Source organism: Protopterus annectens, chromosome 1.part1 (genome assembly GCF_019279795.1).
Source record: "Protopterus annectens isolate FY-2018-M chromosome 1.part1, PAN1.0, whole genome shotgun sequence".
NCBI lineage: Eukaryota > Metazoa > Chordata > Ceratodontiformes > Protopteridae > Protopterus > Protopterus annectens.
In genome coordinates, this window is record NC_056726.1 from 1,396,885,483 (window position 1) to 1,396,911,946 (window position 26,464).

At 42.1% G+C, this 26,464-nt stretch overlaps 1 protein-coding gene across 1 annotated transcript in view; it reads right to left on the reverse strand.

Moving 5' to 3' along the window:
- Positions 1 to 26,464, reverse strand: part of GREB1 (growth regulating estrogen receptor binding 1) — a 3,935,532-nt gene that overhangs the window by 1,146,150 nt on the left and 2,762,918 nt on the right. Inside the window, exon 18 of the mRNA XM_044082225.1 lies at positions 2,115 to 2,454. Within this exon, the coding sequence (XP_043938160.1) occupies positions 2,115 to 2,454 (340 nt within the window). The remainder of the gene's footprint in view (positions 1 to 2,114; positions 2,455 to 26,464) is intronic.

Below are 26,464 nucleotides of genomic sequence, written 5' to 3' on the forward strand. Positions count from 1 at the left end.
CTTAATAATGTCAATATTTTTATCAATATTGTACATATCAGTTTATGTGAATATTATTTATAACTTTCTGTATGCCTCATTTCATATTATGCAAAAAGAAATAGTGCTGAGCAAGTTTGAATACCGAAAATTTGTTTCTGACCTGTTTTGCGAAGTATGCACATTTTAGGATGATCCACTCTTGTATATTCTACCAGCATCTAAACAAGTGTCTTAAATCATTTTAGCCAAGCCATTTCTGACTCCATGCCCCTTCAGTATGCCTCTTCTACAGCCATGTCCTTTTAGACATGCCGGTTCTGGCACCATGTCCTTTAGACATCCCACCTCTGACACCATGTCGCTCGTTCATCTCTAATACATATAACAAGAAGACTTGGGGTTTCGTTCAGATGCTTTAATACATACAAAACACATCAGGATGGATAGCAGCATAATTAAATATGAATGAAGTTGAATTAACTAGTTAAACAGAGCTTACATACAAAGATGCTTACATCTCAACAGCTAATTACAAAATAGCAGTCAGGCTCGCACGTGCTCAGTATTTATACACTTTCCCAAGCACTTGGATCACTTCTTAAAGGTATATACATACATATTGATCTGCACCAAGGATGAAATGTGAGTATACATCAAGAATACTCTTCACTGCTAGAATAATCCATGACCATTTCCAGAAATGTAACACCTATGCATGGCTTTCACTGACTTGACAAATGTATTTGACTCCAGTCACAAAACCCTCTAGAAATCACTGGTTTGACTGCCAAACACATCAACAGTCTTAGGCTTCTGTTTAAGCACGACTGTCAACATTCTCTTTAACAGTTTAAAAATAGAGTCATTCAATGTGAAAACAGAGATCAAATAAATCAATCAACAAGATTATATCAAGCAAATCAATCAATCAACAACATTATGTCCAAAAACAAACAGCATGTAACTCACTTACTTCTGCATTTTACTAAATAATAATAATGCCCATTTGATACCCAAGTAGGCCCATTGGGCACACATTCCCTTTTCAGGGAGTACCCAGAAGCAATGTCTTGTTAAGTGACTTGCTCAAAGTCACACAGTAGACTAAGGAGTGCTGAAGGAATCAAACCCTGTACCACAGCTAACATCCTTAACTCACTTTGTCAACTGCCAGATAAAGTCAGTTTTCCTTCAAGTGTCCAGGTGAATCTTTTTACTGTCTTAAGGTAAAACCCATATTTGTATAAATGATCAATGCAGATACTATTCGATATTACTATTCAGGCTGTACTAGTATGATAATGACTAAGAAAATGTAATTTTTCTACATTGCTCAGTGACAGAATTAATCCATACATACATATAATAGAGAAAAATAAAGGGGAATTTTCTAACGGATGTACACATTGCTTTACATCCTAGCTAATACCACATTCAGAATACTATCATCTATTTTAAGAATACACAAATGTGAACCAATGTGCTTTTTAATTTAAGCTTATAATATCCATCCATCGAAACATAAAGTTCAGGTATGCTAAAAACACTGGGTATGGAATCATAAAGGACCTCATTGTTTGCTACCTCAGTGTTTAGATTTTTGGCAACTTCTTACAGCTTCATCCTTGAAATCCTGGAAACTAAGGTGATAACTAGTAGTATGAGAACTGTTTCTCTTTTATATATTCAGCATTACCCACAATAATGTTCACATACTGTAAATTACCATGTAGTGATTGCTTGACAAAGTACGTATAGATCTCAACTTTAGATAGATGTGGAGACTTTATGTTAGTTTATCATTGCTATTGACTTCACTGACTGCAATGTCACCACTTAATCAGGAGTAGCTCACTTTGTTCCATATAGATGCTCAATTGGGCTGTGACACAAGAAAGCAATAAACAATGAAAAAAGACTAACATAAGCACATCTATAAGACAACACTGTTCTGTATAACACAGCTTACAATATCTGGTCTTAGTCTCCATCTAGCAGAAAACAAAACAAAACAAAATAATACTTTGAATAACAAGAGCCTGTTACCTTGAAATACCAGTAACACATTGTATGAGCCCAGTTCTTTTTGTACCACATGCTGTTTAATGTATGTCAAAGGTCATACGGCTTACCTTTAGCTGTTCCACAAAATGGCTTCCAATTTTTGGCCCAGTACTGGGATCTCCCAAGATAATTTCAAAATGTTTTTCAAGACCCAACCTATTTCTCACATGACAGAGTCTTTCATGGGCTACAGAAGCAAGTGCTATGGAAGGAATTCTTAGCATTACCATGAATCCATGGCCACTGGAGCACTGCTTAGGAGAGTTGATCAAATTCTGAATCATCTCCAGTGTTTCAACAGAGGTATAATTCTTCATGTGCACAAGACCTGAGGCAGCCATCAAGGCAGCAGCATAGTGTTGTATGAGGATATAGGTTCGTATCACCATACTGTGCAAATTAGGAAACCTGTAATGGAACCAGAAGCAAACTTTGATGCAAAATATATTTTATGGGATAGGAAAATAAATACCGCTGTCAAAGACAGAATGGCACAAAAGAATCTGCACAACAATTATACACTACTTTTAACTTCATTATCACTGATCTTGAGTAATATTTGAAAGAGCATTCAGAGTTAACCACTGAAAACCTGTATGTTTCAGAAACCAGTTTCAATCTTCATTAGTTCTGCTGTATTTTTCATTGAAAGCAATTCATATTCTGATATGTTTAATATTTTACATGCTTCAAGACTTGCTGAAGCTTAGAATCACAGTTTTATTTACAGAATGTTTAGACTGTTTTATGAAAACATAATTACACTTACTTCAGCTTAAACAGCATTCTGTATGCTTCACTAAAAGACAAAACAATGTAAGAAACGTTGTGTAGAAGACTTTCAATCCATTTACATCTAGTCACTGTATATTAATCAGATCAGATAATGGTAGTAGAATTAGCAAATTTAACTCATCCTAAGTAAAAATAATGAAAAATATATAATTTGAAATATTATACAGAATTACTAAATATTCAAAAGTAATCCAAGCAGAGTAGACAGTCTGTTTCCAGTCAAAAATCCTTTATTAACTACACAAACAAGCGATCCAAGTAAAACAAAAATAACAGAATAACAGCTTCCTGACAAGCTTTCTAACTATATTCTTTCTTCTTCTTCTTTCGGCTTTTCCCGGTTAGGGGTCGCCACAGCAGATCACATGTCCGCTCTTGATTGGCAGTGGAGTTTACAGTGTCAAGTTGCCAGCCCGGCACCCAACCTTCCACAGAAGGCACACACACACACACACACACACACACACACACACACACACACACACACACACACACACACACACACACCTAGGGCCAATTTAGAGTGTCCACTCCACCTGAAGCATGTCTTTGGGATGTGGGAGGAAACCGACATGACCACAGGGAGGACATGCAACTCCGCACAGAAGGCACCCCAGCCGAGGATTGAACCGGAGAACCTCTTGCTGTGAGGCAACAATGCTAACCAGTGCACCACTGTGGCCGCCCCAAGCTTTATATATATATATATATATATATATATATATATATATATATATATATATATATTGGTCTACTTCTATTCGCTGACAGCCCATTTCACTGAAACCCATTTGGTCGACAGCTCATTTCATCGACAAACATTCTAGGTGGGGGGCTGCGCCCCCCCACACACCCCCAATGTGGGGGGCTGTGCCCCCACACCCCCCAACTATATATAACACCTCCACAGTCACACAACAGTGGGGAGGGGGGCAAGACCCAGGTTTTTGCCTTGAATACTTTTGTCAATGAAATGAGCTGTCGACCAAATAGGTTTCAGTGAAATGGGCTGTCAGCGAATAGAAGTAGACCCATATATATATATATATATATATATATATATATATATATATATATATATACACACACATACACACACATTTTATCAGGCAAGGGAGTGGTTTATTGTGCTGTAAAACACAGTGTATTGATATACATGTTAAATTCACATCCCTTCCCATACCAGTGTGACATTCGAGCTGGTCCTGCCCTACTCAGTAGCTGTCATTATAATACAACCCTTATGTACTTTAAATAAAATTAATAATTATGTGGTACATCTTATTTAACCAGATTATTAAGTCTGTGATTTTATCCAAGACAGTATGCTACAGCAGGGAATATGCACAAATCATTAAGAATTGGCTGGTGGGAGATGAACATTGAACTGTGTGAGTTAAAATGGCAATTTCTTTTAAACTCTGCTTTCGAACCTGGTTTAAATGACACTTTGTCTCCTGCATCTTGCATAGAAAGTTTTTAAAGTTCTGTTGTTTTAAATGTTAACTTGGAGTAGGGAACAGGTGAAGGAGACCCTGGAGAGGTGGAGATATGCTCTACAGAGAAGAGGAATGAAGGTCAGCAGGACTAAGACAGAATATATGTGTGTGAATGACAGGGAGGATAGAGGAATGGTGAGGATATGCAGGGAGTAGAGGTAGCGTAGGTGGATGAGTTTAAGTACTTGGGATCAACAGTTCAGAGTAATGGTGAGTGTGGAAGACAGGTGAAGAAGAGAGTACAAGCAAGATGGAGTGGGTGGAGAAGAGTGTCAGGAGTAATTTGTGACAGACGAGTACCAGTAACAGTGAAAGGGAAGGTCCACAAGAGGGTAGTGAGACCAGCTATGTTATATGGGTTGGAGACAGTGGCATTGACAAAAAGGCAGGAGTCAGAGCTTGACGTGGCAGAGTTGAAGATGTTAAGATTTGCACTGGGTGTGACAAGGATGGACAGGAGTAGGAATAAGTATATCAGAGGGTCAGTCCAGGTTGGAAGGTTTGGAGACAAAGCCAGAGAGGCAAGATTACATTGGTTTGGACATGTGCTGAGGAGGGATGCAGAGTATATTGGGAAAAAGATGCTAAGAATGAAGCTGGCAGGTAATAGGAAAAGAGGAAGGCCTAAGATAAGGTTTATGGATGTGGTGAGAGAGGACATGCAGGTATTTGGTGTGACAGAGCAAGATGCAGAGGACAGGAAGAAATGGAAACAGTTGATCTGCTGTGGCGACCCCTAATGGGAGCAGCCGAAAGAAGAAGAAGAAGATTCAATTTATTTTATGCATTTAAGATGGGGTAAAGTGTATTGTTTTCATTCTGAAGAAGCCTTGGCATTGACCAAGACGAAAGCACTTAATAAATTTGGTTTGAAGTATTGCTCGCAGTTCTTTGTACTCTTGGACTTTTGGGCTCATCAAATCAGTTCATTCTGTTTTTTTAAAAAAGGTTTTGGCTGTCAGGAGTGAAATTTTCGCCTTTTTTTTGTTCAACAGCTGGAAATATATAAACCTTAGACCATTTGGCAATCTAAAAATATATATGAAATATATACATATACATTTTGCATGCAAAAAATCCATTGTACAAATCATATTCTGTTTCCATAACCTATTGTTAACAAAGATCACTTTAGTCCTTCTAGACCTCTTCAGGACTGTGTACAAGAACCCTAAAAACTATCTACAATAATATTACTGTATAATTAGCTAGTATTGTTATTACACATCATTTTGAATAAAGTGGAAAAAAAAAGAAAAAGAAAAAAATGTATGATGATAGAAACAAAATATACACTTCAATCAAAATGATTTAGCATGGTATTTAAAACCAACTGGAAGAATAAAATAAAATAAAATTAGTCATTTAAACAATGTGACAATTCTCTATATTCCAGTACACTTTTAAGTGAACAGTAGTAATTAAGTCCAGGCTTTCTAAAAGAGTTCAGCTTTAACTTCCACATAAGCTCATGTTTCTCCAGCATATTCAGGATGTCTCCTTCAAGATCACCCATGTCTATACGATCCAGTATCTGGAACTTAAAACCTGTGTGTGTCATTAATTTTGCTATGAAACTGTACCTTTAAGTTGAGCTTCTTCACAAACATTTTAAGGTCTATCAGTACCTGAGCTATCTTGCTCCTGCAGCTTGGTACAAAAGTCCTTTGGACAACACACTTTTTTCATCTTCAGTCAGTGCTTTAACAGAGTGGTTCCAGATAAATGGAGCACCTATTATTGTGAAGCCCCATCCTTTGTTTACAGGAAGGCCAGCAACATTAGACGTTTTGTTGAATTTAAACCTAGACTGTATGAGAGACACTAAAATAAGTGAAGCTAATTGTATACTTTGTATACTTATACAGCAAGGTGATAGTTTTTATTGACCTTATTTAAAGAAAATTATTAAGACCAGTGCAGGGGGTGACTGTAACACTACAAAGTTAATATACAGGGTATAGTGCAATGAATGTGATGCATTTTATGTGAGCAAGACTGTAAATAAACTTAAGCGTAGGATTTCATGTCATCTGGCAGAAATCCGCTCTGGCTGTAAAAATAATGCACTAGCCATACACCTTGCTCTTGATAAAAGACACACAAGTTTTAAGTTCCAGACACTGGACCATACAGACATGAGTGATTTTGAAGAAGACATCCTGAATATGCTGGATAAATGTGAACTTATGTGGCAATTAAAGCTGAACTATTTTAGGAAGTCTGGACTAAACCACTACTGTTCTCTTAAAAGTGTAGTGGAACTTAGAAAATTCCCACATTGTTTACATGACTAATTTTATTTTATTTTATTCTTCCAGTTGGTTTTAAATACCATGTTGAATCATTTTAATTGAAGTGTATATTTTGTTTCTATCATCATACATTTTTCTTTTTCTTATTCTTTTTTTCCACTTTATTCGAAATGATGTGTAATAAAAATACTAGCTAGTTATACAATAATATTTTTGTAGATAGTTTTTACGGTTCTTGTACACAGACCTGAAAAAGTCTAGAATAACGAAAGCAATCTTTGTTAACAATAGGTTATGGAAATAGAATATGATTTGTACAATGGATTTTCTTGCGTGCAAAATGCATATGTATATATTTATATATATTTTTAGATTGCCAAATGGTCTAAGGTTTATACATTTTCCAGCCATGTAGTATACTGTACTGGATAAAATCACAGAATTAATAATCTGGTTAAATAAGAGGTACCACATCATTAATTTTATTTAAAGTACATAAGGGCTTTATTATTATGACAGCTAATAAGTAGGGCAGGACCACATTGAATGTCACACTGATGGGGGAAGGGATTTGAATTTAACATGTATACTAATACACTGTGGTTTACAGCACAATAAACCACTCCCTTGCCTAATAAAAAGTATATATAGTTAGAAAGCTTGTGAGGAAACTATTATTCTGTTATTTTTCTTTTACTTGGTGTGTGTGTACTTAATAAAGGATAAAGGATTTTCGACTGGAAACAGACTGTCTACCCTGCTTGGATTACTTTTGAATACTTAATTATGTATAATATTTCAAATTATATATTTTTTACTATTTTTTTACTTTGGATGAGTTTAAGTTCACCACTTCTACTACCATTACTTGATCTGATTAATATACAGTGAATAACTAGATATATATGGATTGAAAATCTTCCACACAGAGAAGTTTCTTACACTGTTTTGTTTTTGGACCCACTACACTTGTTTAGTGGGTTGTTTGAGACTTCAGGGATACCATGGAGATTACTTGTTCTTTACTAAATGACAAATACAAGCTTTACTTAGCCTGTCAAACTTCTTTGAAAATAATTACATTTACTTGAGCACAGGACCACTTCTGTACAACACCAATAAAAAGGAATTAGGTGATATACAAATATCCTGAGCTTTTGTTAATTTTAATATCTAACGAATCGTATCTGTGGCATTAAAGATCAAAATCTTGTGTACAAGATGACTTGATTTAGTGCATTTGTAATGTGAAGACATAATCTAAGATATGCCTTTCATGAGTTAGTGAAGATTATTAGTATAGAACTACAGAAATATGTAAGTTCATAGTTGTTTAATGAAGCATTAAAGACTTGGCAGCAAGATTATAAGTATGCAGTCATATGTACACACGGAAGTAAAAATGATGCACAATTATGAACATTAGCACTATTTGTAGATTAAAGTTAGTATATCAAGAAAGGTAACATCAGCATTATGAAGAAAAGCATCATCTGAAAAAAGTGTGTGTGTGCGTGTGTGTGTGTGTGTGTGTGTGTGTGTGTGTGTGTGTGTGTGTGTGTGTGTATGTATGTGAGATGCCCCAGCACTGGCCCAGTAATCAAGGAGCCTCAATCCTCACCACTAGCACTCTGTATCAAATGCAATTTCCCTTAAGAGTACACAGAGACTACAGTCAGTCCTGGGCTGGTTTCCCCCTCTTTCTCCAGATCCCCAACAGGACTCGACTCCCCATTGGCACAGCTACAGGGTTCAGATCTCAGCTGAGCAGCCAAGCCAAGACCTCCAGCACCCTCTCTGTCCAACCAGTGCTTCATGTCCCTGCCCAAGTAGCTCACACACACACACACACACACACACACACACACACACACACACACACACACACACACACTAGTAGATTTGTTTTACACACACCTGGGAAAGGCTGGCACAGGTTTACTAGCTATGCCCCCTTCTGCCCAGACTAAAAGGAAGTTATTACTGCCACCAGCCACCTAATTATCAGCTACTTTAAGGGCCTTAACAAAGGGTGTCCAATCTTACTGTGTAATGTTACTATCAATACAAATGTTAGTTTGACCAGGAGGAAGGCTATTAGGAGTGGCCTACACAGTGTCACCAAATAAATATGCAAGTACTCTCAGAACTTAAAAATATCTCACAAAGATCAGCTACAATGAAATCTTTAAATATATTTAATAATAAGTAATAAACGAACAAGACAATACTAAATATATATCTACAGTGATATCAGAGTTCAATATCACAGGAAATATTTAAAACAACATTGCTGGAGAGTCTCAAGTAAATAAAGAAAAATATCTAAGATAAGTTTTGCTATATTCCTGACTATATCTAAAAGAATTATACCGTATCCTAGTACATTTACTTCACAGCAAACAAGGCAGATGTGGTGAGTGGATTTTGATGTTGTCTGGTCAAAGTCAAAATACAGAATGCAGTCTCTCACAGAGAGTTCTTAAATTAATATCTCAAATACTACTGCTAGGAGAGTTTGCAGAATTACATCATTTTTTGTCAAATGACTCTATTCCATTGATGCAGCGGGTAGCATTTAGCATCTACCTGTGAAAATACATACACAAGGGTTTTCCTCAAATCATGGTACTTGCTGGAAGTCATAAAACAATAAAACACTTACAAGACAATGCAGAAAGTTCCCTAGTTTTAGATATTGTATCTCCTTGCAGCCATACAGTAATTTAATTTCAACTATTTTTCTGAAGTTAACCTCATGTTCCAGTTTCTCTTGTTAAAATATATACATTTAAACAGTTAAAATAGGGTATGTACATTTCTGTTCTTTTCCAGTAGGGTACACTGTGGGTACATCTTTAAGCTCAATACTTTGTAAAATACCTTTTCAACACACTTCCGTACCAGCAATTTGATATACACATAGCATACAGTTCTAATACAGTAGTAACACAAACATCTTATATGAATCGTGTTGATATTCACAAATGACATATACTTATTTACAAAATTCCAGACAGCTGGTCTGGCAGTATCTCCTTTTGTGACATTTCTCTCCCCTCGAAGACTCAAGCAAGTTTTTCAAGTGACCCTTGAGAAACGCTGCTTGAGAGAGATGATCCTATGTGGGAATACCTTACCCCATTCCCTGTCTTGAGATTCCAGCTGCCTTTGCATTGCTGACCTCAGTACAGTTCTGCACTGTCCTATCATATTCCTGCAACCCTACTAATTTGGGATTTTGCTGGATGGCTCCCTGTAGCCAATGATCCCCTTCAGACTCCTCTGGCCTCTTACTGCAAATACTTAACACCCGGGCCTCCCTGTCATGGTAAGGTTTCATCATGTTCACATGGTACAGTTTGTGCCCCTGCCTCCTACCTAGCAGTTCTAAAATGTAGTTAACAGTACTAACCTTCCATACCACTTTGAACGGTCCCTCCCAAGCTGCCTGCAGCTTGTTGTGTCTGACAGGAATGAGAATCATAACCTGCTACCCCACAGCATACACTCTAGCGCGAACATTCCTGTCATACCAGACCTTCTTCTGTTGTTGGGCTTCTGTCAGGTTCTCCTGGGCCAGGCCAATGAGTTCCCTGAGCCTTGTCCTGAGGTTTAGGACATATGCCACAAGAGACTCCTTGTGGAATTCACACTCACCCTCCCACTCATCGTGAATCAAATCTAGAGGTCCCCTCACCCTATGCCCATACAGCAACTCAAAGGGTGAAAAACCTGTGTATTCCTGGGACACTTCCCTGTAAGCAAACAACAGATGGAACAAATATTTGTTGTACTCCTTCCTAAACTGGTCTGCAAATGCCCGTAGCATGGTCTTTAATGTAGAGTTTAACCTCTCAACCAGACCATTAGTCTGGGGATGATAGGGGTGGTCTTTACGTAATTCACCCCACAGTGTTTCCACAAACAAGCCAGCAGGTCTGACATGAAATTGGCATCTCTGTCAGTCAATATTTCTTTTGGGAAACCGACCCTGCTGAATATCTCTAACAAAGTATTTGCCACCTTTTCTGCCTCAATGGAGGATAGGGCCACCACTTCAGGATATACGGTAGCATAATCTACTACCACTAGGATATACTTCTTCCCTGTGGAACTTGGGGTACTCACAGGCCCCACAATATCTATAGCTACCGTCTGAAATGGCTCCTCAATCACAGGCAAAGGCAACAAAGGAGCCTTGACCTTGTCTCCTGCCTTGTCTACCTTTTGGCACTACTCACGGTTCCTGCAGTAGCCTGTTACATCCCCGGAAATCCCAGGCCAACAAAAGTTCTAGATAATAAGTCTCTTTGTATCCATTATGCCCATATGACCTGCAAAAGGAATGTCATGGGCTATGGCTAGAAGTGCCAGATAGTAGGCTCTGGGCACTACCAACTGTTATCTCACCCTCTAGCCCTCCCTCAGGGGTCCACTCTCTATACAGTAACCCTTTGTCCCAGTATACAGATTCCTCTTTTCCTTGACAATCAGGTGCTTCACTGGCTACTTACCTCAAGCCTTGTAATGTAGGGTCTGAGAGCTGAGCCTGTCTCAACTCTCTCTCTGTAACCATTCCCAGCTCCCCTTCCACAGGAAAGTACAGTTGTGCACACTTACCATAAATTTAGATGTTCATGTGTATTTACTGTTGCAGTCATTACTTGTGAGTTATTCCTGCTGGGTAGCTCTCGGCCTGCTTTAATACCAGAGTAAAGGATTTCCCTCCTGCATCGGCTGTTCTGAGACTATGGCTGACGTCAGGTCATCGGGGCTATAAAGGGTGACAGGCAACGTCATTACATCAGTTTTTCTTGCCCCCCCCAATAGTCAGGAGCCTCTAAGAGAACATAGAAATTTGGGGGAAGGTGGGAGGGAAACAGAACTGCAACAGTGAATACACTCGAACATCTACATTTATGGTAAGTGTACACAACTGTACTATTTTCTTCGCATTTCACTGTTGCAGTCATCACTTGTGGGAAGATTCCCAAAGCTGAGGAAGTGGGTGGAGGCATGCTATATAGTTATGGGGATGCTAGCATACCCTGCAGGATTGCATATGCGAATCATGTCCTGGTTTTGGAGAATGTAGCCAGCTGGTAGTGTTTAGTGAAAGTGTGGATGGATATACATGTAGCAGCCTCCAGAATATCCTTTGTAGGAACCCCTCTCAGGAAGGCCATGGAAGTAGAGGCTGCTCTAGTGGAAGTTGATTTGATGGATTTAGGAAGATTCTTTCTATGGAGCATAGCAGAAATGTATGCAATTAGAGATCCATTTGGAGATGGTCTGCATTGTAATGGGTTTCCCCTCTGCCCCTGGGGCGAACGAAACCAGTATCTGGTCAGTTTTTCTGACTGATTTGGTCCTGTCAATGTAAAATCTCAATTGTCTGTGTACATCTAGTGTATGCAGAATTCTTTCTCCTTTACTGGAAGGTTTTGGAAAGAAAGTAGGTAGGTGAATGGTCTGGTTGAGGGTTACATCAGAGACCACCTTAGGCATAAAGAGGGGTTGGTTCTCAGAGAGACCCTGTCTGCGTGGAAAATGATGAAGAGCTCAGTGGCCATGAGGGCCTGGAACTCAGATACCCCCTTGGCAGAAGTGATCGCTAGCAAGAAAGCAGTTTTCCAAGAGAGGTACTTGAGATCTGCTGAGGATGCGGGTTCAAAAGTGGGTAGAGTCTACTTTTCCAAAACAAGATTTAGATCCCAAACTGGTGCAAGTGGCCTTCTAGGTGGTCTGATGTGAGCCACACCTATGAGGAACTGTTTTAAGAGGTCCTGAGTTTACAAGGGCTGCTCTGCCAGGACATAGGCTGAGATAGCTGAAGCATGAGTCTTGATAGAGAAGTAAGACAACCCCTTTTCTAGAAGCTCTGTCAGGTAGTCCAGAATCAGTAGTAAAGAGGCATTGGTGCTGTATGCGCCTCTGCTGCTGCACCAGCAGGTGAACCTTTTCCATTTTGCTGAATAAGATTTTCTGGTGCTGGGTCTACAAGCCTCCTTAATAATGTCTAACACTTGTTTGCTGAGGGCTGAAGATGTAATCCACCTTTGAGGAATCAACCAGACAGTTAACTTGAGTGTGGCCAGGCCTGCATGCAGTAGCTCCCCTCTCTGTTGTGTGAAAAGGTCTGTGGTAGGGGGTGGGTGGATGGGAGGGTGCATGCTGAGACTGAGGAGCATAGGGTACCAGTGCTGCCTCAGCCAGTCTGGGGCAATCAGGATAGCCCTTGACCCTTTCTCTCTGATCTTGAGTAGCACCCTGAGTATCAAAGGTAGTGGGGGGAAAGAGTACACAAACAGGTTGCCCCAGTGGAAGGAGAGGGCGTCCACCCTCAAAGCTTCTGGGTGAAACACTCTTGAGCTTGCAAAAAGGTCTATGTCTGGTTTCCCCCAGATTTGACTGATCTTTTGGAAGGTCTCCCTGTGCAACTGCCACTCGTGGGGATCCAGGAGTTTTCTGCTTAATTGGTCTGCCAGGGTGTTTGGTTTCCCTGGAAGGTATTGTGCTATCAGATGCAGTCTCAGGTTTGAGGCTGACTGCCAGATTTTCAAAGCTAAGCAACACAGGGGGTAAGAATGGGTGCCCCTTTGCTTGTTGATGTACCACATGACAGTAGTGCTGTCTGGCTTGATTAAAAGGATTCCTGGTGACAGATGTTCTTGGAAGGTTAGGATTACTCTGTGCACTGCTAGCATTTCTTTCAGGTTAATATGGAGACACTGAAACTCCTGTCCCCAAAAGGCCCGAGTTCGCAGTGCTCCTCTGTGAGCTCACAGGGCAATGTCTGAGGCGTCTGTGGTTATGGTTTGGTCATGTGGCTGAAGGACAAAGGGAAGGCCCTTGTTCAGAGTGCAAGCCTCGGCCCACCATAGGAACTCCTTCCCTAGAAAAGAAATCAGGGGGAGTCGGTGTTCCAGTGACTGGGAGTGTTGGCACCAGAGGTTCCTTAGGCACCATTGCAACTTTCTCATGTGCAGCCTGTCAATGGGGTACCAGCAGGATGCAGGAGGCCATGTATCCCAGGGGTTTCTATTGGGGGAATAAGGCCATTTGTGCTGAGGTGTCTAGAAGGGTGCCCAGGAAGGTTATCCTTTGTGTGGGCTGTAGATGGGACTCCTCCAGGTTGATGGTGAATCCCAGTGAGGTTAGTAGGGTCTGCATAAAGGCGAGGTCCTGCAGGAGGTTTCCCTTCGTTTCTGCCTGTATGAGGAAATCGTTGAGATAGGGATAAATGTGTATGCCCTTCTGTATGCAAAATGCAATGACTCGAGTCAGGCACTTGGTAAAGACTCTGGGAGCAATGGATAAGCCAAAGGGCAGAGCAGAGAACTGAAAGTGTTGGGACTCTGCTCTGAACCTTAGGTAACTCCTACAGGACTCTCTGATAGGGATATGCAGGTAGGCATCCTTCAGATCTTAGGTCACTAACCAGGCTTGTGGCAGGAGCATAGGTAGTAGTTTTTGTAGAGTCAGCATCTTGACTTTTGTAACCAGGAGGGACAGAATCAGGGGGAGAGGTCTATGATAGGGCACCAAGTGCCCTCGTTTCTAGGAACCAGGAACAGCCTTGAATAAAATCCTTTTCTGATCTGTTCCTTGGGTATAGGTTCTACAGCACCCTGGGCATAAAGCTTTCTGATCTGACGAACAACTTCTGTCCTCTGATTTGCAGGAACGTCTGGGCAACCTAACCTTTTTGGATTTTCTCTGAAACAGAATCTGTACCCGCTGGTAATAATTTTCAGGACCCATAGATCTGAGGCGATGGCCTGCCAGTTTGCTAGGAAGAGGACAAGTCTTCCTCCTACCCTGTTTGGTGACATGAGGGGCAGAGGGGAGGGGAGAGAGTCATTGAGAGTCCTTGGAGAATGGAGTTGGTTTAGAACTCCCTTGCCAGGGAGCAGCAGTGGACTACAGCCTGGGTCTTTGTTGGCTATGGGATTGATGCCTATGGGGTTCTGTCTCTGTGCCCCTTTCTCTGGACTGCTTTAGTCTGAGAGGGAAAGGACCAGTGTTTAGTGGGGAAGTTTCTGCTGAACCTGGGAGGTTGCACCTGTAAAACGTTCTTGACAGTTTGCATGGACTTGGCTTTGCCCTCCATTTTCTCAATGACCTCTTCCGCTTTTGGTCCAAACAACTGGTCTTTATCTAATGGGGAGTCTAGCAGTTTGGATTTTAGCTGGTCAGGCAAAGGTTGCTCCATTAACCAGGCATGCCTTCTGATTACTGTGCCTGTGACTGCAGCCCTGGTAGAAGCTTCTAAGGCATCAAAGCCACAATGCAAGGTGTGTTTGGCTACCTTAGAGCTAGACTGTATGAGGTCTGTTAATTCTCTGGTAGTACTATTGTCAGGAATGGACGATAACTTCTGTTTAATCAGTTCAAGGACATTCTGCTGGAATTTCAGCATATGAAATTGACCATTTAAGGCTCTTACAGCTAAAGTGGCTGAAGTGTATACCTTTTTTCCCATTCCCTCTAAAGCTCTGCTTTCATTGTCAGCTGGGATGGGATTTTTAGATGAGCTTGCCTTAGTTCCCTTTGGGCCTTGAGTAATGACTTCAGGGTCTGCAATAGAGTTTTGAAAAAGTGAAAAAGATATTTATGGGTGTCTTGCACCCTGTAATATCTGTCTGGATTCCAAATGCTGGGGGGGGGGGGGATCTGGTGAAAGGGCAGACTCAAGAAAAACATCCTCCATGAAATCCAGAACAGGTGGAATGGCCAAAGGTTTATGCTGGGGCAGGCCAAAAAACTCTCTCAGTCTCTTCTTAGATTGAGGGTAATCCCGGGCTTCCCGATGACAGTGTTCTCTGAGGGAATTTAAGGTTTCCCCAAAAGAAAGGTCCTCAGGGAGGAGGTAGATGGAATGGGGTCATCAGCATCAGAGTCCTCAAATACTACAAAGGGCTGGTCTTCCATGTCTGATTCCTCAAAGGCAGATTCTTCTGACTCCTGGTCAGTGAGGACCTCAGGGGAGGTGTCCCTTTTTCTTTTGGCTGGGGTGGAAGGGTGGGGCTGGCTTCCCCTAATAAGAATCATCAAGTCTTCTGCCATTCTGAGCAGTTGCTGCGACTGTGAGGTGGGCTGGCTAGCTGTAGGTTGGTGGCTGGGTCCTTGGGGAGGGACATTTTTGGGGGTAGTCTTAGGCTTGGGCCTGGATGGGTCAGTAGTCTTATACAAAGTGACTTTAACTGGAGGCGTTTTCGTCAGTCTGAGCCTGGCTTCGGTAGTCGGAGATGTTTCAGCGGAAGCTGGTGCCTGCAAAGCCACTCAGTACCCGACCAAGTGAGAATCAGGCAACATACCAGCAGGGGGAGGTGGATCCAGCATTGTACCGGACTCCGAACGGGTCTCGGTAGAGGCCTGTGATGGTTCCTCGACTGGTGTCAGGGGCTGTGAAGGCGCCTCACTGAGTTCAGCTGTAGCACTGAGTTGAAAAATTGCAGACTTTTGACCTGAGTCATCAGAGAGCTTAACTTTTAGAGGCCTGTCTTTATCCTTGTCTTTCTTTTTTCTAGGCAAGTCAGTAGCTGGTTGAGAGACCGACGCCATATAGGGTTGAGAAAAACCTCACTAAAATGTCTAGCTACAATTTCAGCTCTTTTTCTTCTGGTTCTAGCATTAAACAGGGCACAGAACTGACACATGGGGAACGTCATGGTCTGGGCCTAAACAAGTGACGCAGAGAGAATGGAAGTCTTGGTGTGAGATCTGCTTTCCACAACTGAGACAATTACTGACTTTCTCTGACATCGGTTAAAAGCAAGAAAATGTTCCCCAATGGGGTACTTAGCTTTAGACAGTTTTCCTCACTCTGGCAATGGCCGACTGAAGCACTCACAAAACTGCTTCTGCTTTGGGCTCCACGGCAAGAAAGACTGATGTAATGGCATCGGCTGTCACCCTTTATAGCCCTGATGACCAAACGTCAGCCACAGTCTCAGAACAGCCGACGCAGGAGGGAAATCCTTTACTCTGGTATTCAGGCCAGCCGAGGGCTACTCAGCATGGATAACCCACAAATGATGACTGCAACAGTGAAACACAAAGAACATGTCTGGTATTCTCTGACAGCAGTGCCTCACTGTCAGCCTGGGGGGTACTACTACTCACCTCTGCCCTTGCAGTCACTCTGTCCAAGGGAACATCAGTACCCACAAGCAGCTGTGGCTCACCTTCAGTCTCACTGTTACAGGGTAGCTCCCTCCCTGAAGTAGCCACCTCACCAGTCCTAGTTTCAAGTGTGCGGTCTGTCTGGGTCCCCCAGGCTATCAGACTCACATGCTTGTCCCCAAGCCTGACTGCATGCAACTGTATGCACACACGGTACTGCATTATCAAAATCATTCCCTACCAGGACAGCTGCAGGGATATCCCCAAACACATCCACTTGCTTGCTTCCTTTTCCACCCTCCCAGTTAAAATGAACCCTGGCCAAAGGTATTTGGAATGGGGACCCTCCTAAAGCTCTGGCTGGAGTGGACTGCCCAAGCAAGTAGTGCTCTTCTTAAACCATTGCAGACTTCACAATGGTTAGGTCAGAGAATGTGTCTCTCTTAGTATTTGCTTGTTTCCCATCTACTAAGATAGGATATAACCTCTTGTGGTAGTTTGGCATCCTTGTTGTCTCCAGACAACTTACTGCTGGCATTCTGTCATTCCCACTTCCTGACTCTCCCATATTTTGTTCCCCACCTTGCCTTCATGGACATCTATATGCTTCATGGCCCCACTGGTTGCATCTAAAACATTTAACCCTTAGCCTGGCCATGTACCTGAACTAGTAGCCTCCTCTGCTACTGGCTGACTCTGTTGGGGCAGCTTAGGCTGTCCACCATGGGTTACCTTAGATCCATGAGCAGCACTGGGTAACCCTTTCGATGCAGTGATGCCCTGCTTGCTAGGTACAGGTCTCCCTTTTTCCCCAACTCATCTGCGGTATTGCACTGCCTATCTGTTATACAGATTCTCATCTCCTCAGGCAATGTGCCAAGGCCTTTTTCCCTCACCAAATGGTCTGCCAGCCCTTCAAAAGTGGTGACTTGACACCCAGCCACCTTCCTATGAAAAAAGTGCTTAGTTCGGCAATATAGTCACACACTTTCATCTGCCCATGCATTTATGCTCACTTTTTTCAACAAGTTTCAGGTGTTAACTTAAAACACTCTAATAGACAATTTTTAACAGTATTATAAATTAAGCAATCAGTATCAGACAATTTAGAAATAGCAGTTACAGCTTTACCCTGGAGTAAGGGGGTCAGGAACCGTACCCAGAGCCATTGGTCAACATTATACCGTTTACATGGGTCTAAGACTCTTGCAAGTACGCACTTTTTACCTAATCGCGAATGGGCAGGCATACTTACGTGAAAATGCTTTTCACTGAAGCAGCATTTTTGCATAAGTATGGCTGTTGTGCCAGTCGTACTACGTTGTGGATAAGGGAAAATTTCCTTTTCCCCACTGTAGTGCGATCTCAGAGTGAGAATATTAAAGTAGGGGGGTGTGGGGGTCTTGCCCCCCACATGGAGGGTGCAGGGGGGGCTTGCCCTCCTGCGTAAAAGTAGATTTAATGTTTTTTTGTTTTTTTTAACATACTTCAGCGAAAGCGCTTTTTCAGTGAAAGCACTTTCGTTAAAGTGTGTTCGGTGATAGTGGATTCGGACTGTTGAACTATAGTTCAACAGTCCTAGATCAGTTTACATACCCTTTCAAACATATGAATGAAACTATCAAAATGATCACCCTCTGTAAATTGTAGAAGAAATTTACTGACCTTTGTTGCTTCTGGGGTTCGGTTATTCCCTTCCCCATTACCTCCATAACCCTGGTGAAGAGTCAGCATCTCCTTTTCATGTTGCCTCTGCCTCTCACTTGCCTCAGTTTGCAGATATCTCAGTTTCTCATTTTCTTCGACCTCCAGACATCTCAGTCTCTCTGCTGATTCTATTTCCAAATGTTTGGCCTCCAGTTCAAATCTCTTTAACTCCAGATGGATTTTAAAGTCCTCTGTGGAAAGGCTGAATTGTCCATTTTCTGAGAGTTGTACAGCCACAAGGCCAGTCTGGTTGTTCTCTTGGTTGCTGGTCTGTGATGCAGCTGTGACTAAGTCTGCAATCATCTCTGCTTTAGTCAGGCTGGCATGCACCAGTTCTTTGTCTTGGCACATCTCAGCCAAATGGCTCCTTGTCAGCTTGCCATACTCCTCTGCTGCCATCGTTGCTTGCTATCCCCGACTAAGCTAACAAAAAAATAAAACTATTGTGATACCCTATTGTCGTTGTGTTCTTAAAGTTGGTGGATTTTGCAGTTGCCTGCCCCTACTGTAAATTTGATCTGGGACACTCCTCCCAGTCCCAACTCTTTAGCTCATTTTATCTAATATATAGATCACCGGGGAAGGCCAAACCCCTTAGTCCCTGAACCTTGAATTATCTTCTGTTCCTGCTCACTCCCTTTTTACTTTATAAACAAAAACAAACAAACAAACAAAAAAAATACTTTATTCAGCTGCTTATATTTTTCTAATTTGTGTTTCTTCCTACTACTGTGTTACTTCATATTGCTTTGCTTTTTCCTGTTAATTGCTGCCTGTTCTCTAAAGTGTTCAACCGCATCTTTTCTGTTGCATTTATTACTGCTTGTTTATAGCCTGTCTAAATTGTTAAGTGTTATTCTAAGCTCTTAATTTTGCTTTAAGCACTTGGCTTTAGGCCCACCCCTTAGCTCTCTCTGGCCTTTCTCCCTCAGATTCTGACAAATATGGCTGCAAAATTTCATACAATTTCTCCTGCCAGTCTGGTTGATAAGGGCATCTTGAGACAGTGAATCAAATGGCTCATGTACACGGACAACCACCTACTACTACCACCTAGGAACACAATTTGTGAGAGATACAATTACATTAGGAACCTAGAGTCCAAGCTCTCTCCCTCTCAAGCCAGTATATCTGACACTGAAAAAGTTGTCAACACAATCACACCTCAAACATCACCCACACCTACACAACACACACCTACACATGCAGAGGTCCTCTAGATAAACATATCCAAACAAAGGAGACCTCAGAGGCAAAAACACACGTGATCTCCACAGCCTTCCAGACCGCATACCACACATAGTCCACAGATCTGTGCCTCACAACTACTAAGGCTTCACCATAAACCCAACACATTAGTCATAGGAGACTCCATTGTGAGACACACAGATGCACCTCTCACCAGGCTGGATAAGGAGAAAGTCACGATTAGTTGTCTATCAGGTGCCAGAATCCAAGATAAAACACACGCACTCAAGTCTCTCAACAACAAGTACTGTTATGACTCTGTCATAGTCCATGTTGGCGTGAATGACTTGAGACGTACTTCTCTGGACTATATAAAGACAGACATGACTGAGCTCGCTGATTACGTGTCCCAGGCAGGTATGCCCCTAGCCTTAAGCAGCATTCTGCTGTCACCCAGAATGATACCTCAATACAAACAGAAAATGATTGACTTTAACAGTTGGCTTAGTGTCTGGTGTCATTCCAGGGGATCCAGTACCTGATAGCCTGAGAGGATATGATCGACAGACCACTATGCTTTGCCACAGATGCTTTGCCAGAGATGGAATGCATCTGTCTCACCTGGGCTTCAGGCTTCTGGCAAAGGTTCTTGCCTCCCCTATAGTGCCTTTTTTAGGAAAAGTGATGGTTAAAACCACCAACATAAAAATTTCAACAAAACACAAATTAAATGTCATGCTGCTAAACACTAGGAGTCTAAACATGTTACTGCACTCATTGCAAGCATTCCTAAGCCTGGAAAATGCTGACATCTGTGCAGTCACAGAAACCTGGTTCAAAGGTGTGGATAGCATCCCAGCCTTACCTGGTTACTCATCCTATCATGCATTCAGACCCCAAACTCTAGGCAGTAAAGCCAAAGGGGTGGAGTTTCAATATACATTAAAGACATACACACCTGCAGGCTGGTCAAACAGTATGACCCACAGGAGACACTCGAGGTGCAGTTAACCACTGACAAGACCCCTATTCAAATCATAGCTAGCTACTGGGCCCCAAAGTCTGACTCAAGATGCCCAATCCACCTATTTGGACCTGTTCGCATCTATCAAGATTCAACCCTTTACCCTGATCCTGGTTGACTTTAACTTCCCAAACATAGATTGGAAGAATTACTCATGCCAGAACACAAATGCCCAGAGATTCCTTGATTTTGTCAATCCAAATGCTTTGGAACAGCTAGTCGATACCCCCACAAGGGGTGATAATATCTAGGACTTGGTATTAACCAACATGAGTAACCACTGCAGCATCCCTATAGTATCATCCTCCCTGGTAAGATCCGACCACAAAGCGGTCACTTTCGAAGTCTCCATCTCCCCCAACCTCCCTCTAATTAAGAACAGACATAAAACTTCTCCAAAGCTGATTACAGCCTCCTGAGGGATGGTTTAAACAGCTTCACAGCCCCCTCCCCCTCTATAGGTACTGGCACCAAAATCCAAAACTACACCAAAGCACTATACGAGCATTTATATAGCTGCATGGAATCAGGAATACCTGACAGGGTAAATCATCATCTGCAAGGAAGAGTAAACCTGTCTGTTGGACATGTGCAATAAATAAACTCTATAATAAAAGGAAAAATTGCTGTCCAAGACCAAAAAAGAGCAGGTGCCCAACTGGAAGCAATGTCAACTTAGCCTGAACAAGCAAATAAGAGCACTAGTGAAATCCTCCAAAGCAAACTTTGAGTCCAAATTGGCCACATCTACTAGAGACTATCACTGCAATGATCCATATCTGGAGCTAGACATTTTGTAAATACTCTTGATGTGGTGGATAGTCAAAACAGTAAAGGACAGAACTGATAATATGATTCAGAAACACAAATCATTAATTTATGCCAGAAGATTGGATTAATACGGATATGTATTTATTTTATTTATTTATTTACATGTGTTTGTTTACTGGGAATGTCCAACTGGGCCACTGTCTCATTTTTAGTGATGTCCCAGGGAGAAAAGTTCCACTACATATACACAAATAATAATAAGACAAATACAATGTGAAAAACAATATAGCAATACAGTTGTTTGAGAATTATGGTGATAATGGAAACAATATAATATATAAATATTGATTAACTGCGGCATAGAAATTGTCTGTTGCACAGAAGCAGAGAAGGAATTACATCAGTTGGACAGCATGTCTTTTAGTAAACAATTTCAGAGCATCAGAGTGTAGCATTTATACAATATAGTAGAGAAAGAGATTGTTGGGTAATAGTTCTTTGGCATATTATGAAGTACAGCAACTGGAAGGAGAGCAATGCAGAAGGATGGATGCAACTTGGAGAATTAGGAAGCAAAGGAGGAAGGCTGGTGAAATTGTGTAGCTATAGAATGCAGAGAAAGAAGGGAATGAGTAGTTGGGAGAAAGTAAATGGATTTGAAATATAGGTAGATGGGCTGTTAAGGATATGGTAGGTATTGCTTGCTGAGGAGATAAAGAGGGGTAATGTGTTTAGCAAGGTGCTGGTTAGGTGTTCCCTAAATAGTTGTTTGAATTTGGATTGCATTGCAGGTATTGACCATATTCTGATGCATAAAGTTTCAGGGCATAGATATTTTAGTGGAATATAGGGAATCACCATAGCTATTGCTGGATTTAGTTACTTTCCATAGGAGTTTATTGGAGGATGTTAATTATCGACAATTCAAGTGGGACTGGATTAAGTCCTTGAGAGCTGGGCAGTTGTCAGGATGGTAGAGGGTGGAATGCACTAGCATGACTTGGTTAAGGGTGAATAGGTTAGGGAGTTCCAATCATTTTTGTTGCTGTAGAGCTGTGCAGTGGTGAGATCTAGAGAGGAGGTTAGGGGAAATCTGGCTATTTTATTACAGTAGGACTCCAGTTTTTTAAGTCTGTTTTTCTTAGATTTGTCAGTATTGACAAGGAATATAGGAGGACTGAGAGTAGGTGTGCTTTGGAAATGGATTGTCTATACTATCTGTTAGGTAGGGCTTAATTCTAATTAATTAATTCTTGAGCCTAACTTGATATGGACTTTTTTTAATAGGTTCTGCTAAGTGTTTGTCAAATTTAAGATTGCTGTCAATTGTAATTTCAAGGAGTTTAGTGAATTTGACCTGTTCTCTTCCTGTTTTATTTATGAATAGATGGTGAAGGGGGGGTGAACAGGTTTTTTGCTACTGGTTAAAAGCATAAGCTTTGTTTTGTAGGGGTTAACAAGTTGGGAGTCTGAGAGGTATTTTTCTTTGTATAGGAATGATAGTTTTTTTGCAGGAGTTCTGGTAGAGAGGGTGTGGAGCAGATGATGGAGGAGTTGTTTGCATATTGAACTACAGATGCATGTTGTGTAGCTGTGCAGAGTTTATTTTTGAAAATGGTAAATAGCAAAGGACCAAGAATTGAGCCTTGGGGTCCACCCACTGAGACAGGTAATAGTGAAGAGAGTTCATGTTGCCACTTAACTGCCTGTTGACAGCTGGATAAGTAACTGATAAACAAGGAGAGGGCAGATTGGGATAAATTTATGGAGTTTAGCTCATTGAAAAATTTTCAGTGGGATCCTCTGTTGAAAGCCTTTGAGATAGGCTCAGTTAATTAATCAATGGGGCGGCGAAAGCTGGGGCAGATAGCCTAGTACCTACCTATGAACCTATAAGGCCTTCACATATGTCTGCAACTCAAAGGAAGCACCCAGATCTGTTCAGAACTGGTGGTCAAGGACACTACATATACGAATGGCATAGATATAGCAAACTCGTACCTGATGGATTCAGCAAAATCTTTACCCCTCTGTCCCCCCATCAGTAAATCAGGACATCCCTAGTACCTGCCACGTTCCCATTATATCTAGGGATCAGGTCATCACTGCTCTCTCAAAGGCAAAAAATACAGCCTCCATAGAACCCGACGACATCCCAGGCTGCATCCTACGTGAACTCAGGCAGGAACTTGCAGCATCATTAGGCACCCTATTCGTCCCAGCTGAGTGGACGGCTGCCACTGTCATCCCTTTACACAAAGGTGGAGCGTCCACCAATCCGGGAAATTATAGACCCATCAGCCTAACTAGCCTGATCTGCAAGGCCATGAAATGGATTATATTGGACCTCATTAACAAGGACATTGGCAACCTCCAAACACTTGATCGCAAACAGTTTGGCTTCATCAAGGGGAGGTCATATCTGCTAAATTTGGTGGACTTCTTTGAGACAGTCACCAAAGCCATGGACAAGGGGAAGACGTTGCACACCGCCTACTTTGACCTGGCTAAAGCCTTTGACACTATTCCCCACTTGGGCATAATAGATAAACTCTCTCAACTAGGCATCAATCCATATGTTACCAGATGGGTAGCAAATTGGCTCACTGATAGAACCCACATAATCAAAATAGGAGAAAGCCACCTCAAGCAGTAGACCCGTAACAAGCAGCGTACCCCAGGGTTCGGTCTTGGGGCCTCTGTTATTTGGGGTATACTTTTCTGAGGTGCAGGCCAAAATCAATGGGCTATGGGTGACCATGTTTGCAGATGACTGCAAGCTGGGTGCTGTCATCACTTCCCCTAGTGATGTGGACATCCTCCAAAAGGGTCTCACTCAGACAAATGACTGGTGCCAGAAACACGGCCTCAAGCTGAATACCAAAAAATGCATCATCATCCCCTTTGGGTAGAGTGATATCCCCACAAATTATCACATTAATAACAACATCCTAAGCACTCAATCAGTCGTGGGGGATTTGGGTACCCAGGTGGATAGCAACCTGACTTTTGACCACCATGCTGTTTCTGTTGTACGGACAGCCTTCTACATGCCCACCTCATAAGTAAGGGTATCTCATCCAGGGACAAAGAGGTCACAACATCCTTGTATTCTTCCAATATAAGGTCCATTATTGAGTACAACACCCCTTTCTGCGTGTACCTCACAAAGCACATGCAGCAACTGGAGAGACCACAGAGGTTCCTCACCAGAAGAATCAAGGGCCTCAAACATTTACCATACACAGATAGACTAAAAGCCCTATCCCTCTACTCAGTTTAATACAGACTCCTCAGAGGCGACCTCTGTCTGGCATACAAGGCGATCACAGACCCCACCTTGATGGGACTGCTGCATATCTGCAAGTCAAGCTCCAGTAGAGTACCCAGCACACATGGCCTCAAGTTGGTCTGTGACATCAACAAGACTTGTTGGAGGGATAGATTTGTGTCCCAGAGACTTCCGCATCTATGGAATACACTCCCTCTCCACATCAAGCAGAGTACCTCTTTACCCCTTTTTAAGCGCAACCTAGATAACTGCATGGGAAACAAAAAATATACTGCTGGGATTCCACCCATGACAATGCTGGACAGGGGCATCGGCTGCTGATTTGTCTAAACATGGGCTATAATCTTGGCTAGGCTTATAAGAGTTTTGGGGTCAATAGCCTAGTAATCTCCTATGATCTCATATGAAACTCTGAATGTTCACTGTGTGGCTGAGAGTGCAAACACCTTCCTTAGTGATCATTATTTACAGACTACAGGAATTCAATATCAACACCACTGAATCCCAATATGCGGATATCCCATCACTGCCACCAATAAAATGTGACACACAAGCGGTTGCACTGGCTCACTAATTAAGGAGGCTCAATCCTCACCACTAGCACCAGTGGGGGATGTACACTGGGAGGATGACAGGTACACAACAGTATTTCCAGGTGCAGCTCTCTGCATCAAGTGCAATCTCCCTTAAGAGCACACAGAGACCACAGTCAGTTTGGAGCTGGTTTCTCCTTTTTTCACCAGATCCCCAGTAAGACTCCCCACTGGCACAGCTATAGGGTTGAGATCTCAGCTACGTGGCCAAGCAAAGACCGCTAAGCTTTGCTACATTCCTGACTATATCTAAAATCAGAAGTTATGTACACACCATAACGTTCCATGTTAGTTGTCTTCTCTCGCCTTCTTTCTTGCTGGATGGGTCCGGAGCCGACCCTCGGCTCCGACTTGGCACTTGCTAAGCTCGAGAACTCATTTTACCAGCTCGAGGCAACCCTATATCCCATGATGCAAGGCGTGACTACCTCAGATCTTGTTTGGTAGCTAGAAGAAAACCCTGCCAAAAAATACTTCTTGCCAAGGCAGAAGATACTAAATGTAGGAGAAAAACTAGGCCAATGGCCACTAACAGTAATGAGTCTTCCTATTGTGAACTCTTGGAAAGAGTGACAACACCCCCAACAAAAGGAAGGTACAAACTCAAGATCAGTCCAGGCCAGGGGGAAGGAGGGAGGGACGCAAGAAAGAAGGCGAGAGAAGACAACTAACATGGAATGTTATGGTATGTACATAACTTCTAAATGTTAAGTTGTCAAACTCGCCTTCATTCTTGCTGGATGGGACCGCGTCCCTAGCACCTCTATCCTGGGTGGCTCAATGGAACAGACTCTTGAGAACTGTGGAACCAAACCTAGCCCTGTCCCTGGAGGCCAAGTCCAATTTGTAATGAGAGACAAAGGTGTGAGGAGTGGCCCAAGTGGCTGCTGCACAAATAGTGTCAATAGGTAGCCTATCCTGAAAGGCTGTGGATGTGGATAGGCTCCTGGTAGAATGTGCTTTTGGTTTTGAGGACAGTTGTTTGCCTCTAAGATGATAAACATAAGAAATGATAGAAGACAGCCATCTGGATAAGGTCACTTTAGAGACTGGGAGACCTTTTCTGTTCTCTGCATAAGAAAGGAATAGTTGATCAGAATTGTTTAGTTCTGTCCAAATAATATCTGAGTTGACGATGGACATCTAAGCAATGAAGTTTTTGT